Genomic DNA, 18,277 nt, shown 5'->3' with positions numbered 1-18,277 from the left:
GTTTTTTTTTTTAATAACTGGCGATCACAAGGGAGTAAAGGAACAATTCGGATCCAACAAGAAATAAGAAAATAAAATCGTGGAGAGATGAGAAGATGAAAAGATGAATTGAAAACAAACCAGCCAAAGTGGCTCTGATACCAACTGAAGAACCCTAAGATAGGGAGGATCACTTTAGCTGGGTGTTGGTTATGATCCGAGAAGGCAAACGGCACTTGTGGAACTGAGATGGATTGAAAGGATCGTCAAGAGATTCGGAATGACTCTTGATATACCCACGATCTAAGGCTAACCACCAAAGAAAGAATGAATGTGTTGGCTAACCACCAAACAACACACAAAGATGAATTGGTTGACCACCAAATCAACATGCCGGTTCACACCAATGAACTAGCTAAAGAAATCTCTCTCTCACTCAGAGAAGAAACAAAATAAACAACCAAAACTGAACTGATTTTATTGATGAAATGGACTACATATTTATAGTGTTTTGTAGATTTAGGAATTAAATGAAAAAGTAGATCTAGATCTAGATCTAGTCTTTAATACGACAATAAAGAGATAAGACTAGACAAGGTGACTGTTCGGCTTCTGTCCAGATTCGTTGTATCCTGAAGCATGAACCGCAGTAAGGAGAACGACGGATGTGGGACTGTCCGTATGAACCACCATGTCCAGATCATGAACCATACTGGACCAAGTGTGTCCTATGTCTTCAGATAGGTGAAGGATCCTTGCCTTAGTGAGATTTGGCTGATCAAAGTGCATGAACTGATCAAAAGGGTCGATCAGTCCATCAGTACGGTCGCCAGTACGTGCAGTATGAGGCAATCGAGCCAAAAGAGAGAAGTCTCAATCATTTTGTGAAACCTCATGATCCAAGTCAAGCCTGGAATGATCTTTCTCAAGTCTGGCATGATCCAAGTCAAGTCTGGTACGGTGAAAAACATGAACCTCGGTTGAAATGTTCAGAACGTCCTGAACTCCATGCTGAGCTGGTTCCATGTAATGATCCGTGGAATGCGGCACATCACAAATGCTGCAAACTGTTAGCTATGGAGAAATCAACATTGGCGCTGACCCTGCGTTTCCATCTATGCCATATAGAAAAGGATGCATGCAGGAAATCATCACCAGTGGCCAACTTCATAAGCTGTACTCTTGACTCTGCCAAAGCGAGCACATAATCTCCTCTTGAACTCAAACCAATCTGAAAATGGTCTTCGTTCCATTTCAAAATTGTACCAATCGAGAAAATCTCCTTTTAAACTCATTTAATTCCTGACATAATATTGTCTCTTGTTCCATGCTTCTACAACATCAATTCCAAATGACTGCAGCAACACCATTAAACACCGCATACAAATAACAAACCATCTCTTCAGTCTCTTTTCTGCATGAAAGAGATACACTTGCTGCTCCAAAATCTCAGGAATCAATTGCTCTACTTCAGCATCCGTTGAATCACCAACACCGTTATACCAAAGATTAACACCTCATGTGGCTTTGCTTTTATATTTGAAGTGCCATGATTTGGAGAGTTTGAGCAGTTGAATATATTGACTCTCTCTTCCAACTCCGAAAAGCATTTTATCGAACAACTGGTATGCAAGGTGCCTCACAATGACATGTGATGGCTTTTGATACAACAGAGCTCTTTCAAACAAGTCATAAAACCCAAAACCATAATGGTAATCCTCACGCACATCCAATAACTCGTGAACTGAAGCCTTGGTTCCCAGTTAGAAACATGTACCTGATGATTGAGAGTTGTTCTCTGTTGGTGAAAACAATCAATTGCCATGGTGTAATATCTTCCTCTGTCCTCTGGCTTCGATTCTACTTTCAGTATGAACTCTGATCTTTCAATTAGCAATGTTTCCAGAATCGTTTCTTCATAGTGTAGAGCTTCTTGCGCCAAAAAAGAATCATCATGATCATTATCATCGTCGTCATGATCACAATCAGTCACCCAACAAGAATCTGTTTCGTCTATGTTAGTCGCTTCAGCCTCTGGAACCGAATCAGTTACCAAGAACGATGATGATGGCGTCATCCTCTCTGTTTCTTGCCACTTTCTTTCCAACTCCAAGCAAAAAACAATTCTCTATGGATCGTCATGGTTTCCATACCGCAGCAACATCGCATCCTTGAGGTCTTTCCAATTTTGAAAAGGACGCTGCCATACTCGATTGTTGTACCAGACCCAGCCTCTCCTCTGATGACAGAGTAAGCCAACACCATCTTCTGATCATCCGTGAAGTCTTCCGAGGCAAATCGATTCTCCATCCAATCAATCCATGGTCTCAAATCATCACCATAAAACACAGGAATCTCTATGAATCCCATAGTAGATGCTCGGGACTGTGTCAGCTCTGTTGAAACGTCTCTTGAAACCTCCATTGATGTTCTTCGCAAAGCTCCGAACATCTCACTGTCGTATTTGATCATTCCAACCTCCATTGATGAAATCCATGGCCGCAATTCATCGGCAACGCCAGTGAAGATCGGAAACTTCTCAGAACTCATTGTTACGATCCGTCTTCACCGTTGCGTCTGATTGAGCTCACCGTCACCGTTGCGTTTAACGATCCGAGCTCACCGTCACCGTCGCAGCGATCGAACGGCTCACCGCACCATATGATAGAGCCTTACTATCGTATTATTGATGAAACGTAACCAGGAACAATCTCAACACGGTGGTGAACCGTGATGAGCCCAAATCTCAAGAGTAAACACTCAAGAGCCTAACTAGTTTCCCAAAACAAGTCCCCCAGAGTAATAAACACTCTCTCACACCATTTATACTAGGCTCATACACTAACTGACTCAACAACTTGTAACAGAATCCAACGCACTCTAACCGACTTCCAACGGTCAAAGCCACGTCATCGATCCCCATCCAGCTCAGTATTGGCACTTATCACAATGACTTCTCTATATAAGCAAAATCATTAGACGCAATCCACTACTGATTATGCATTTGATCTTGAAGATGAAGTTTATCATTAGTTTTCAGTAACGGTGAGATCATATATAACTTGACGAACAAAACAGTCTTACCAACAAAAGGAATAACAATATAGTATCCACCCGAACCACCCACTATATACTAACTTTACTGTGTAGAATCAGACAACAAAATTTACAAGCAAATCAATTCTAAAGTTTCAAGTTTCAATAGCTTCTATCTCTCTATTCCCATGAGTAGAATGCGCTCTCAAGTCTCAAGTGTGTTCCTTGAAAATTATATACCTTTCTATACAGCTTTACTGGTCTGTCTTAAGACTAGTCAACTGAAGTCTTGATTAGCTCGGAAACTTGATCAGCAAACTATTCATGTCATCAGGGAGCTCGTTCTTGGCTCTGTTAGTTCTTCCTCCGACCACCAATGTTGTTCCATTTTGTAGTGCCCATATATATCTTCATTTCATGTTTCACACAAAAACAAAAGATAACTTAAAAAGACAATCTACTAGACTTACATTGACAAATGCCAATGGTATTAAACAAGATCTTGACAGAAATGGTTACTTTTACTTGTGAATGAGATAGGTAACTGATACAGGTTGTAAGCATTAGAGAACCAATACCAGCATCACCACCTGGCACTCCTGGGTCAGTCTGAGAAACAAGACTAAGAACATTTTATATTGCTTCTTTTTATTGTGTGAAAGATCAGAGTGAAATTGTGATACCTACAATAAATCAATCACACAAAGAGTTCTCCTTAACAATGAATGGTCACAAGTCAAAGAGCAGATGCCGCAGCATCAGAGCGTCCGCACTTAGCTCTGAGGGCTGCCAATATGCAAGACACATGATGACACCAAAGAGATTAATTTTTGATGACACAAATACTAAAAGGACCTGTTTGAAGCAGCTTGTGGAACGTTAGTTACTTACACTTGTAGCTCTTAAGAATCAAGTCAATGATGCTTGTTATGATTCACAACATTTGAGGTATAGTGGAGTAGTCAAAGAAGCTCTAGTTTATCTTTGTTGGAACTGTGTTTTTTGGTAGTATCCGGAACTCTTGTGTCAGCCTAAGGCATTCCCTATACGCTTTCAGTAGCAACAGACTCTAGTGCCACCTTTATGCTCAATATCTGGAAACAGTTTGAATAACATTTGATGAATAACAAAGTGTTGCTCAAAGGTCCATGGCTTATATCTGCATATGAAAAACACATATTGTCAGAGCAAAGCAGAGTAGATAGCTTTTGAACAAAGAAGCTGTGTTGTTAGGTTGTAAAGCTTGTTCATAACTTTGTTTGTTTAGTTGAAAATGAAAAGCTAATGAGCATTCTTCAAACGTTCCTTTCAAGTATATTAGGATTCCCGAAGTTAAAAATGTTTTTCGATTGCTAAGAACAATAAAAAAAGATTGAGAATGGAGATTGCAGAGAAGAGAACTCTGTTTACTGAGCAATTCAGATTGAAAAGAACAACTTTATTAATAGTTATAATGTCGTAACATACATATTTGAGACATGAGATATATACTAAACAGAGATACTAGGCATTGATGAACAAAAACTACATACTAAACGTTAATGAACAGAAGTGATACTAACAGGTAATGAACAGAATCTATATACTTAACAAAGATACTAACAAGAAATGAACAAAAACTACACATTAAACTAATATACTAACATTAATGAACAAAAACTGCACACTAAACAAATATACTAACAGTTAATGAACAGAATCAACCTACTAAACAGATATAATAAACGTTAATGTTGTAACAAGACATGAGATGCGTGTCTATATGATCTACAAACTAAACATATATACTAAAAGTCAATCAACGGAAACAACAGTCTAGGTACTATACTTTTAACATTCTAAACAAAGATACTCAAAGTTAATCAGCAGAAACTATTGTCTATATACTGATCAAATACCAAAGTTAATAAAAAAGTTAATAAAAACAACAGCCTAAACAGCGATACCAAACGTTAATCCACATAAGCTACCGTCTATATAATAATCAGAAATGTAACAAAAACTATTATATTTTCTATTTCAATTTAAATATTCAATTTAAATATTTAATATTTTTAATAATTAATTAAATAAAATATGATTTTACAGTTTGATAATAAAACTTGATTTTTGCGGTTTTGGCGGAACAACTCAATTTTACGGTTTTGATGGTTGAAATTTTGGTTCAAAATAAGATTTTGTGATTTTGTTGGAAAATCTTGTTTTGAAAATGTGATTTTGGTAAAAATAATATTATTTTACAGTGAGAAAAAAGTAAATTAAGATTTTGGTGGAGAAATGTTGTTTGCTAATTTGGTTGACCATGTAATTTTGTGATTTCTAGAGAAAAAAATCGATATTCTTAGGTGTCAGATTTTTGTTTTTTTTTGTTAAAGTTGTTGTTTTGCAAAAAAAAAAGGGTAAAATTGTATTAAAAATAAGTAAAATAGTCTAGACCTTTGTAATTCAAGATGCACTTTACGCATCTAAACTCTCATCTTGGATGAGTTTTATTTTGCAACCAGAGTTCAACAGAACCATCCAAACCGAATTCCAGAATTGAGAATAAAGCCAGATGGTAAGATTTCACACAAAATCAAATAAGTGTATAGTCTGATGCACTCTTCTGCTTTGTTATTTATTTCTGATGAAACATCTCTCTTTGTCACATAGCTTTTGATTCGAGGAGTGATGATTGGTTGGCTAGATAACAATTTCAAAGTCTCTTCCCATGTCTTTTAATTATGTTGCGAGACGAGACATAGAAAGCTTTTGTGTTGACTAGTTTAGTAATGCTTTTGTTTTAATGGGAGTTTAGTAGCTATGTGTTCTCTTTAAAGCTGTAATGATAATGCCTCAGGCTTAACATTAATACAGCTTGTGGAACGCTAGTTACATCTGTAGCTGTTCAGAATCAATGGCAATGATTCTCAAGTGATTCACTTGTCATAATGGAGCTCTAAGTACTAATCTTTGTTGAATCTGTGGTCTTCTGGTAGCCTCAGTAACTCTTGTGATAGCCTAAGACATCCAAGACATATAAAATATATAGATGGAGCAACAAAATCTATTTCCATTTTTAAAAACCAGTTTGAATAACATTTGATAAAAATAGCTTGCTTCACCGTCCACGGCTCTATATCAACAGAGCAACCCATATAGTAGATAATTTTTTGAATAAGGGAACTGTGTTGTTAGGTTGTAAAGCTTGTTCAGATTTAACGTCCTCTTTTCAGGCGTATTAGGATTCTTAGAGTTAAAGAAGATGGTTTTTGGAGTGCTAACCACAGTAAAAAAGATTGAGATTTTGCTGAGAAAAGAACTACTACTTTGTTAACATGAGACTAAAGGTACATGGAAACTTGATCTACAAACTAATCAAGAGAATACTAATTAAGGTTTAGAAACTACTTACGAAACCTTAATCAACAGAAAGCTACAGACTAAAGTTAATCATCAGACAACTACAGACTAAAACTTAATGAACAGACACTAAATTGAAGTCCGTCGATTTCTTCAACCTCAAGACTTTGTTCAGAGTTCTCTTAAACTGTGTGGTCTTTGTCGGGAAAAACCTCAACTTCAGAGGCTTCTTACCTGAAACAAGAACAGCATCTGCCGTTGGTTTCTTGTTGGAAGTTGTTCGTCTGATTCTCAACTTGAACAGCTTCAACAGAAACGAGTTACTTGTCTTCTTCTCTTCTTCTTCAACTTGTGGACGAGGCAAGAACGGATGAAGCAACAACTCGCACGCACTTCCTCTCTCCTCAGGATTCCTTGAGAAACACGTTTCAATAAAAGCCTTTGCATCAGAAGGCAAACTCTCAGGGATCACAGGAGCTTTACCACTACGAAGACGAGTCGCTAGAAGATTGATATTAACACCTTCCCAAGGAATCACGCCAGTGTACATCTCCAGCACCAAACACCCCACCGACCACAAATCTATTCCTTTGTTGGCGAAGCCGTCACGGACAGACTCAGGAGGCATGTAGATGGGAGTCCCAACCCACGGGAACTCACTTTCCCAGAATTTAGGAACCTCACCCACCTCTAACGTGTTGCCGAAGTCAGAAATCTTGAGCTCGTATGAATCTTGTCTCGAAGGGAAGACAAGTAAGTTGTCTGGTTTGATGTCGCAGTGAACATAACCATGGTCGTGTATCGAGACCAAACCTTCGAGAATCATCCGTGTGAAATCTTTAATCAACGGCTCCGGCAACTTTCTGTCGGCGTAATGGTCCATGAAAGCGCTTAAACTACCTTCGGAAGCGTACTCGAGTCGCAGTTTGTGGACTTTGTTACCGTGATTGCTGAGACCTTGTTGAAGAGAGTCACCGAAACATGTAACGATCCTGGGACATCCCCTGAGTTTGAGAAGAACGTGTAGCTCTCTTTGGAGGGTGTCGTAGTCTTCGTGGTATGAGTTCTTGACTGCGGAGAGAAAGAAAGAGCCGTCGTCGGGATTGGTGTAGCGGACTAGGTTAACGTAACCGTAAGCGCCTTTTCCAAGAAATTTGACGAATTCTTCGTTTGACTGCATCTTTTCAATCGGAGTTGATTTTCTAGGGTTTCGAAAAAGAATCGCTCTTAAAAGAAATTGCAAAAGCTTTTTAGGGTTTTGAAACTGAAACACAATGGAGAAAACAAAACGTAAAGAAAATTGTGGAAGAGAAAGTGGAGCGAATGAGAAGAGATGTGAGAGTCTTTTATAGATTTGGGTTCAGTTAAGTCGGTGACTTATTTGAACAAATAATTTCCTTTTCTGAGATACTCAAAAAAATGAATTTCGAAGCGCCGAGGAAATTAAAAAAAGGAAAACCTGAGCGCGTTTGCTTTTTCTTTTATATTGGCCATTTAAAATTTAATCACAACAATAACTGGAGTACTATATTTAAATACTAGTGGTTTTTCCGCGCTTCGCGCGAGGTTCTATACATTTAGTTGTTCTAAGTATCTATATCCAGTTTTGCAGTGTGTGTGGAATTTGTATTGTTTATGTATATATGATTTTTAGAGTAGAGTATATGTTTTGTGATGTGCCCTGACTTGGAGGTGTAGCATTATACAATAATATATGTCTGACCATATGTTGTTGGCTTTCGCAATGTATTTGGCCGGGTTTGTTGGCTTCTTTGTTTTAGTATATGTGTGTCAGTGTTGAGCGGCTCATTCGTGTTCAATTTGTATGTGTGTATGATTTAGTGTTTCTGTTTATGATGTTGTTGTCGTGTTGATAACTTCTTTGGTGGTGGTGTTAATATAAATGTTTTTATTTATTTTTGTTCTTTTTGGTCTGTATTTCAGATCGATAGGAACAGACCATGTGTTATTTTTATAGGTGTTTCTTTCTCGCTTCTGGTTACGTCGAATCTTCCGAGTCATTTTGTCATATGGTTAACATTATATTAATTTTTTTTTCAAAAAAAAAAGTTTTAAGTTAAGCCTTTTAAAAAACCAAAAAGTCATTTTCACATATGACTCTGTAAAGTGTAAGTTTAATTTATGATATGCAGATGTAAAGCCATGAAACGAAAAACTCTATGGGAATTGTACATCTACTTTTTCTTTCCACTGTTGTAGGGTGTGGATGGTGGCATAGTCCGCATATAACCACAGCCTCGTAGCTCTGGATTCTGAGGTCCCATAATGGTTTTAGCACAAATTATTTAGAAGCAGAGATGTCTTTTAATTTAACTTGAAGCAGAGATGTCTTAAGTTGTGGGGAAAGCAATATCCTGCAGGGTACCTTTGAATGCTCTACTGTGAGGTGGTGGACCACGGGAGCATCTCATACTTCCCGGGGATCTTTTTGCAGGTCTGATGGGTGGTCTCTTTTCCCAAGTATGGGTTTCTTAGCCATATGGTAAGAGTCAAAGTGTTGCTGCAAGGGAAGGTTATGAATTTTGTTCTGAGAGGATATATTTATCAACCGGTTGGAAAACAGGTTATTATGAATCTATATATGAGTTGGAAGATTTTCGATTTGTTCATGTTATTATTTGTAATGTTTTCTCTTATTATTTGCCAGGCTCTACTTCTAATCAGTGGCGGATGTACGTTGAGTGGAATGGGGGGCAGCTGCCCCAGTAAAACAAAAATAATCAGTGTATGTTATTAAGGAAAATAGTTCTTGCCCCCATACAAAATCATATATTTGCCCCCATTAATTTATTTTCTTTGTTCAGTCATTTTATATGATAATGCTTTTTAATTTGTAGAGTTTTGTGTCCATCAATATATAATAATCAAGTAGATTCACTTACTTTATTTACTAAGATGATTAGTATTACTTCATTATTTTTTTATACTTTCGTACATCCCATATGATATTAGTACCGTATATATATAATACTTGTCTATACCAGCACTTTTTATTTAAAATTTGTATGTAACGCTAAGAAAATTTTTACTCCAGGCCTTTCAAATAAACTAAAGTTGCCTGTAATTTTTCTTTTGTTGTTAATCAATTTAAAAATTCAACAAAAAAATAAAAATAAACCGCAACAATTAATTTTGCTAAAATAAATTAGTAAGACTTGTAATTTTATAAACTACTTGGTAAGATTTTTTTTAAAAACAATCTAAAAAAAATCTAAAAATGATTCATCATAGATATCATATATACATATATATAAAAAACATGCTAGATAAATATATAATAACTAAAAAACTATTGCTGTTTTGATAATTTTTTTGATAATTTTATATTAAAAATAAATATATAAAAATTTAAAATAGATAATGAATTTTTCATTTTCCATTTTATATATATTAAATTATATATTTAAATAAATTTATTTATATTTTAGTTAATATATTTTGCAGGGGAAAAATTATTTCTGGATCTGCCACTGCTTCTAATCATTGCTTGCAATCGCAAGACTCACGGTCACGGAATGAAATGATACTGCCACACATTTGTGAAATATTGGTGTAGTACAATGTTAATTAAATGCACTGGTTTTCCATTTGTTTTCATGCGTTGAATGTAAACATTTTAACATTCCCGGTTGCAAAGTTTAATATGTAATTACATGTTATTTCATTGTTAAAACTAATAATATTATCTCATTCTTAGTACCTTACATAATTTCATGACTTTTGTTAAATTCAAAGTGAGACGTAAGTGGTTTCACGTTCATGAATGTATTGTAAATATGACATGTATGGTTTAAGAAACTTAGGAAGAGAAAGTTTTTGTAAAGAATAAACAAACAAAACTTACCAAAGATTTTTTTTTAACGGATTTCTAAACGTCGTTCTTCCAATTCGATACTTTTTGTCTCTTAATTCCGGCCATTGTCTTATCCAAAAAAATAATATCAGATGACCCTAATTTGTAAACGTTGTTTCTCAAATTTGATCTTTTTTATTTCTTGCATCTCCAGCCATTCCTTTTCCAATACAACAATAAGTCATTCCTTGTCCAATATGAGATTACCGTGAGTTCATTGATTCCAAGTATAAACGCAGATATCTATAAAACTTTATATAGAGACACTGCACCAGCCATGTTTCATTGTAAACCCATAACAGGTTAGTAAAGCCACCAAGCCGTGAATTATGAGAAAAATCTGATGTTAATGGAGGCAGCCATGGTTATCACCTCCTGTCAATTTTCATTAAACGCATACTTGTCAATTCTGAGCCACATGTTCAAAACTGCAGTTGAAACGAAGCTGTTAATTTGCAAGTATGCCATTATACTTTATGTGGTCTGTGTTCTGTGTCACGTCATTGAAAATGGTCTTGATGCCCTTCACTTCACCAACCAAATCTGCAACCAAAGAATAGTAAAAGAGGTAGGTATCATCAGTTTCGAGAATCTAATGGACAGACCTCGTAAATCAGTGTTAGTATTAGTTGTAGGAGAAACTGGTCATACGTACATAACCTAAACATCTCGTGAGGAATTAGGTTGATGGTTGCTGCTAGCTCAACGAATTTGGTGTGTTCTGTGAATCCTAAGTAAACATGGCACTACAAAAGACTGTTCAAAATGAGCAAAACCAAACGTTAGAAACCAAAATATATGTATTTGTGGAGAGGGTTAGTCGGGGGAAAATGGTGCTTACATTCTCATCAATCAGTAACATCTCAACACTCATCAGATCCCCGCTGGCCTCCTAGAACTTGAGGAGACGAACCTCGGCAATGTTAGAGCATCGGTTCTCAAATCGGCAAGGAGAGTGTATGAATTCGCCATCAGAATCGGTTGCTAGGAAATAGTATGTTTCTGGATCTCGTTTGGGTTGTACTGTGAATCGTAAGAAAATCCGATATTTATAGCTGAAGTTTCCGCCGGTTACAGTGGAAAACGAAGACGTAGATCGAATTCTTCAAGTGGGAGGAGTGAATTAATCAAGGAAAAACTCGGAGTAAAGAATGGATTAAAGGATTGGTGAGACGTTACAAAGATCAATCGGCGCTTTAAGTTTCTGTGTATTTTCGTCGGCTATGTCGCAGACGTAAGAAGAAGAAGCACGAACAAACATAATGCTAAGTGGGCTTCTAAAAAATGTTCTAGGGATTGGGCTAAAGAACTGGGCTCAATATGAATTTGTAACAAAAGCTCAAATTCGAGTAAGTGGTATTAGAGAAATGAGTTCCGCAGAAGTCAGAACTGCTCTAGTTTGCCGCCACGTGTCGACGTAAGCCCCCCCCCCCTCCATGCTGACGTGGCTTAATGAGGAGAGAGACAAGTCTATTTTATTGTATAAGATAATGTTTCCATGCAATTGTAGTTTGTCAACTAAAAGTTCAAATTTTATTTAAATGGAAAATTATGTGACCGAAAAAACTAAAATTATGTATTTTACAAATTTATAAACACAAAACAGTATTTTTCAAACTTCCTGATTAAAAAGAGTAATTTAGGTGAATATACATACAATATCATTAGAATTCATTAGGATTTTAGCTTATACCGTCATACAATTATAATTTTATATATATATTGTATCCAATGTTTAACTTTGAAAAGAATGTATATTCGTTTTGTTTACATGGTGTCCAAGCAAAACTTTTGACTATAGTCATGTTAGTTTGGTTGCCCAGTTTTCGGCGTCAGCGTCGGCGTCGGCGTTAATAAAGATATGTTGTTGTTCGTTTTGTAGACGCTGACGTCGACGCTGATGCCGACGCAGATTATTGTATTATTGTTCGTTTAGAAGACGCAGGAAGCTGACGCTGACGCCGACGCCGATGCAGGAAGCTGATTTTTGGGTTGTTCGTTTGATAGACGCTGCAGCTATTTTTATTTCTTCATATTTTATTTTTAAAAATTTGTAAAATTGTATTTTAAATAAAAAAAATATAATTTAAATATATTTACATCCATTAAAATATTATGTTTACTTGGTATATAAACTTTTGGTCAAATATACAAATATAACAATATTTTTATCATAAATTATAAGCTAAATTAAAACAAAAACAATGTATAAGATTATTATCAGCACCAAAACAATATGTAGAGATCAATGAAAGCAATACAAGACACAACCTGTTATTACACAAGACATATAATTATACAATACACAAGACACAATATAAATGACCAAGTAACCAAACAACAACCTGTTTTACACACACTGCAAGTATATATATAAAACCATCATCAGAAACACGACCAGTAATAAAATCATTCTAAGACCAACCTGTTTTACACATTTATAAATACGTGGATTCAGCAAGTAAAGAAACATAAAAAGACCATATATATAAAGCCACAAAAGGCAGAGTTCATACAAGGATCAAACCAACAAGATCACAAAAGACTCATACAAAGATCAGACCAACAAGATCACAAAAATGACTAATCCTAAAATCCATAGTAGTTCCAGCAAGATCACAAAGAAGACTAGTCCTAAGCTCCATACTAGTTCCATCAAGATCACAAAAGAAGACTAATCCTTAATTCCATACTAGTCATCATTGCGTTTTATCTTAGTCCTAAGCTCCAGAAACCTAATCTTAGCTTCATCTGTCTTCATTGTTACAAAGGCTCTTCGGTTTCCTTCATTATCTATGAGAATTTCCATTGCTGCTTCATATAGTGGAGACCACTCTCTCACTTCAGGCAAAGCATACAGTATCTCCAACACATTCTCAATACTAAAAGCTTCTTGACGCTCCAACATCCGTTCCGCTATCTTGTTCTTCACCTCAAGAGTTTCAGTCCGTTTCACACAAGCTTCTACAACCATGTCTTTCTCCTTACGCCTTCTTTTTGCTCTTGAACTTCCAGAATGAGTCTGAGTCGATGGCTGAGTTTGGCGTGGGGCTTGTGGATGTGTTTCTGTCTCCAATGCTTGAGTTTCTGCTGCTGGCTGAGAATCAGCTTCATCATCACCATCATCTTCACCCACTCTAGAGTTCAAACTGGCTTCTCCATGTTGAGCGCTCCATCCTTCAGCTCCCGTTACTACTACACCACCAAATTCTGCTTCAAACATATCCATGTTACTAATCTCTTTGCATACAGATCTTCTAATCCCAGGACACTCCTATACAACAAAAAAAGAAAGAGTAAGTTAGTGATAGCAATGCCATTAACAGAGAAAAAATGTAATATAAGCTGCTTATTATCATTATGATATATAGTAAAATGTGAGACTGAAGAGAGAATAATGTGAAACTGACCCTTTCGCGTTCACTCCACCAATCATCTGACATGTCAATCCTTCCCATGTCATCAAACCCAAGCCCTGTCCTATTTTGAGTCAGCGTCTTAATCTTGATATATTTCTTCCTACTGGTGTCGTAGTTGCTCTTGTAGGGCCTCCAATCAGGAAAATTCTTCTTAAACCGCTGTTCAAACGACTCCATAATGTTTGTTTTCCCCACTTTATTCATTGATGTACCAACCTTATTTCTTTTTCTTCTCTCTTCCGCATAGAGTCCGGAAAAATACCTAGTTTCCTCAGATTTCCAAGTCTAAAGCAAAACACATACAGCAAGTTCCATTTATAAACTCATAAACTCAAGTTCCATACAACCTAAACACAGTTCTATACACATAAACTCAAGTTCCATACAATCTAAAGACATTTCTATACACAAATGCAAACAAGAAGGGTCTGAGCTTACATCTATTGTCATCGAGAGAGTGAGCTTGTAGAGGGTTTGACCTTGCGAGCCTGAGACCTGCAAAAAAAAGCAGAAAGAATAAGCAATGAGAACATGAAGTTATCATCTATGCTATGAGAACATGAAGTTATCATCTATGCTATATAGCAACAGCAACAAACCCATCATGAGTAATAGATGACCCCACAGTCTACCCTTCTCTGTTGAAATGCATCCATTTATTTTAATGGAAAAGCTATCATAATCTAAGCACTTTGATTGTAATCTTTACACACGGAAAATCAGACAGAACAAAAAAGAAGAAGAAATAATTAATATATTAATTGTTGTATTCACAAGTCTTTCTCCACAATTGGCATTAAACAATCGTGAGAATATTTTTTAAGAAATACATATCACAATCAAAATCTCAGAACTAAACCTAAATCTTATTATCTTGTTGCATATGTGTGTATGAATTTACATAGAGGGAGAGAGGCTCATGTACCTAATGGTGAGTAGAGTTGTCTTCTTCCCTAAAGTGATGTCGTTTCAACAGAAGCTCTGAACTGAAACATCCACCATAGCAAAACCCAACAAAGACATGAGCTTTGTGTAAGAGGAACTCACGAACCCACACATGAACAAAACTCAACACTACGATTGATTGGCTGAGACTACAAAATCCATCAAACATCATACCTGAAGACTCGAGAGAGAGGCTGAGATGAGAGAGATGGAGAGAGCCTGAGATCGATGAAGACGATGGAGAGCGAGCTCGAGTGAGAGAAGCTTCGAGCTCCAGACCTGAAAAAATTGTAAACAAGGAAAGGTGAAGACGAAGCTGGAGCAAGATGACATGATAAGTTATACTCAGAAATCAGAAACTTTTAGTTACCTCAACAATGTTTGAAACCCAGATCGGAGGAGATAAGAGAGCTCGTGATAAGCAGAGATGAGAGAGCTCGTGATAACCGTCAGAGATGAGAGAGCTCGTGATAAGCTTCAGAGATGAGAGAGCCCGTGATAAGCGTCGTCGGAGAAGAGAGATCTCGAGGTCTGCGTCGGAGATGGAGATGAGAGAGCTCGAAGGTTGGAGATGGACATGAGAGAGCTCGAAGGTCGGAGATGGAGATGAGAGGCTGAGATGAAAGAGACAAAAGCTGAGTCAATGGAGAAGAGCTGCGTCTTTGGAGAAATCAGGGTTAGGTTTTATTGTAAATAATGAAATATAGTAAGGGCAAATGTGTAAAATAAACATCAGACACAGAGTTTTAATTGCAGATGCAAATTTTTTCGGCGATCGACGCGAAGACGCATCGTTTAGACGCAGACGCAGATGCATTACCGGCGTTAATGAAACGAACAAGAGTTTATTAAAAAAATTGACGCCGACATAGCCGCAGGTAGCTGCGTCAACCAAACGAACAGCACTTATGCATTCTTAAACATTTATCTTTCTAACCAAAAATAACTAGTTTATAAGTTACAAAAAAAATAATAACTAGTTTCGCTTTCTCTTTTTTTTTGTTTGGCCAATTTGGCTAGAAAACCATGAACGCTAGTAACCAACTAAATTACAGTTATTATATAATGAAAACCAATTTGTCCGTGTAAAGTAGATATTCCTTGCCTGAGTTATGCCATGTCAGACTAAAGTGACGTTTTGTGTTACACATATTTCCACTTGTATTTTTTTTTCTTTTTTCGATCAAAATTTCCACCTGCAGTTCAGATTCAGAAATCACAAAACGATAATCAAATAAAATTACGGTTATTTTTTCATGTTTTCATATCAGATTTTAGGTCAAAATTTGGGTATGTTTAAGGTATTAAATTATTCTCAAGTATTTTTTTTGGATTTCTCATATTTTTTGGTCTTCGAATTCTTTTCGGATTCTAAAAGTCCAAACCGATCCGAAACCTGTAAGAACCAAAAAAATTATTTTTACACGTCGCCACTAAAAAATAACAAATAAAAATTACTAAAACCCTAAACTTTAAGCCGTAAACTCAAAATCATGGAGGGCAAACTTTAAACCATAAATAATAAAACTCTAAACCCTAAACCGTAAATCCTAAAACTTAAGAGGTGAACCATAAACCTTAAACCTTAAGTTGTAAAATACCCAAAACTTTACCCAAATACCTAAATTATATTTTTGAAAATATAAAATTTTATCCAAAAAATAATCCAAGATACAAAAATCATAAACCCTAAATCATAAACCCTAAAACCTTAAGTCATAAAATATCAAAAAATTTACCCAAATACCCAAATTATATTTTTGAAAACTTAAAATTTTATCTAAAAATAATCCAAAATACTAAAACCTTAAATCCTAAAACCCTAAACCCTAAGCCTTAAACCCAAAATCCTAGCGGGTAAACCCTAAACCATAAATCCTAAACTTTAAACCCTAAATTGTAATATACCCAAAACTTTATCCAAAAACTCAAATTTTATTTTCGAGAATCTAAAATTTTATCCAAAATATAATCTAAAATACAAAAATTATATTATTGGAAGTGATATGCATTTTTGCATTTTCAAAAAAAAAAGATTTCGTACAGTTAGGATAATTATTGCTAACTCCGTAGCTACATATGTTGCTTCTCGATGTGTCAGATCTCATGTTCTAAATTTTTCTAGGCATTATTTGGGCGGTCGACATGCGCCTAGAGAGTTAACAAAAAAATCGGAGATAAATTGGGAAGTAATCGGGGATTAATTTTGAGTACTTTTGAAGTTTCGGATACGTACATATATATATATATATATATTTATTAACTTTCGTATATTAAAACAGTTTAGTTACAGCGGTCTAGTGGTAACCAAGAGTGCTTTTAAACATTTCTTACTCGAGCGCGAGTGAGCTTTAGGGCCAATTTTTTTTTTCATTTTTAGTGATTTCTTTAATGAGTGGTATTATTGTAATTACATGTTCTTTTCTCTCCCGATGGTTTAGGTTTCTCTGCAATACTTAGTGATTTGTTTAATGAGTGGTATTATTGTAATTACATCTTTTTTTTCCTTCCGATAGTTTAGGTTTCTCTGGAATACTTTTTTTGCGGCCGTCAACCATGGATTTACCAAATCCTCTAAATTTATAAGCTTTTCTGAGTTTTTATACATCAATACATAGATCTGTTCTTCATTCTTCGATTTAAAACATTAAAAACTCCAATTTTTTTCTTCTTAATAAATCTGATGTCTTGGCTGAACATGGTACATTCGCTACGGTGACCGAATCTCCGCCTAGCGTTCCAGCGCCCGATTAAGCAGCTCCGCGTCGCGTTTTCGAACACGGGACTCAGATCTAGTGCACGTAACTAAGAGCATGTTTATTGCAGGTCTTTTAGGTTTGGTCTCTTATCGTAATATAAGATACGGTCTATTAGTTTTTAACTAAAAAATCTAAGAGACGTCTCTTAAATAAAAGATATAAGAGACGTCTTGTTAGCTTTTTTAGTTAAAAACTAAGAGACCGTATCTTATATTACGGTAAAAAACTCAACCTAAGAGACCTGCAATAAACATGCTCTAAAATAGCTAGTTAGCATAGAGTTATTGTGACAAAGGAGAGTCAGATTGCGACAATCTAGTTATAAGGTTACTTTTGGTATATACGAAAAGTAGAACAGTACCGAACCGATTACCTAAATAATCTTTTTATCGTGTATATCAACTACAATTGCCCTTTTTGTTCTTTTTGTTTTATATCATTTTTACTCCCTAAAATTATAGCTTATTTCTATTTAATTTTTACTAATTAAAAGGTTTTGTTACTCACAATCATGAAAAAATCGGATATGTTTACACCATTGTTACGCCTTTGTATTTTCTAATTCGATAATCTATAGCAACAATCTATATTATAATATATCAGTTTTTGCTCACTTCTCAGCGCGCCACGTCATCGTTTTATGGGCTCCACTTTTAAAAAGTGTAAAAAAGTGTCAAGCTCATGGCTCGAACCCGAGTTATTAAGATATAACACCAACATTTATACCACTAAGCTAACTGATACCTTTGTACATTGATGGCCGAACCTAATATATATTTATGAAGGTCGGAAGCCCTTGCTTCTTCGGCTTCCTCTGAGGGTCGGACCTACAAGTGTGTTATGGTTTCATTTTTAAATGAGATTCATCACGTTATATGAAAAAAGCTTAAGTTTGCAACAATTATGGTTTTCCTATATTGTAA

General features: G+C 35.8%; 1 protein-coding gene and 1 long non-coding RNA gene across 2 annotated transcripts; both read right to left on the bottom strand.

The window, feature by feature from the left end:
• Nucleotides 1-6,472: 6,472 nt before the first annotated feature.
• On the bottom strand, nt 6,473-7,660 carry LOC106308410 (mitogen-activated protein kinase kinase kinase 1-like). Its single transcript, XM_013745568.1, has one exon. It carries the CDS (start codon nt 7,535-7,537, stop codon nt 6,473-6,475), a length of 1,065 nt encoding a protein of 354 aa, XP_013601022.1. The 5' UTR covers nt 7,538-7,660.
• Nucleotides 7,661-10,613: 2,953 nt separating this feature from the next.
• LOC106310908 lies at nt 10,614-11,426 on the bottom strand. Its single transcript, XR_001263884.1, has 3 exons — nt 11,073-11,426; nt 10,887-10,987; nt 10,614-10,774 (listed from the first exon to the last, which is right to left on the bottom strand). It is a non-coding gene; the product is annotated as an uncharacterized LOC106310908 (long non-coding RNA).
• Between the last annotated feature and the right edge of the window lie 6,851 nt (nt 11,427-18,277).

The sequence above is a fragment of the Brassica oleracea genome, chromosome C8 (assembly GCF_000695525.1).
Source record: "Brassica oleracea var. oleracea cultivar TO1000 chromosome C8, BOL, whole genome shotgun sequence".
Taxonomy (NCBI): domain Eukaryota; kingdom Viridiplantae; phylum Streptophyta; class Magnoliopsida; order Brassicales; family Brassicaceae; genus Brassica; species Brassica oleracea.
Note: the sequence above shows the minus strand (reverse complement) of the source record. Positions and strands in the feature narration are given on the sequence as shown.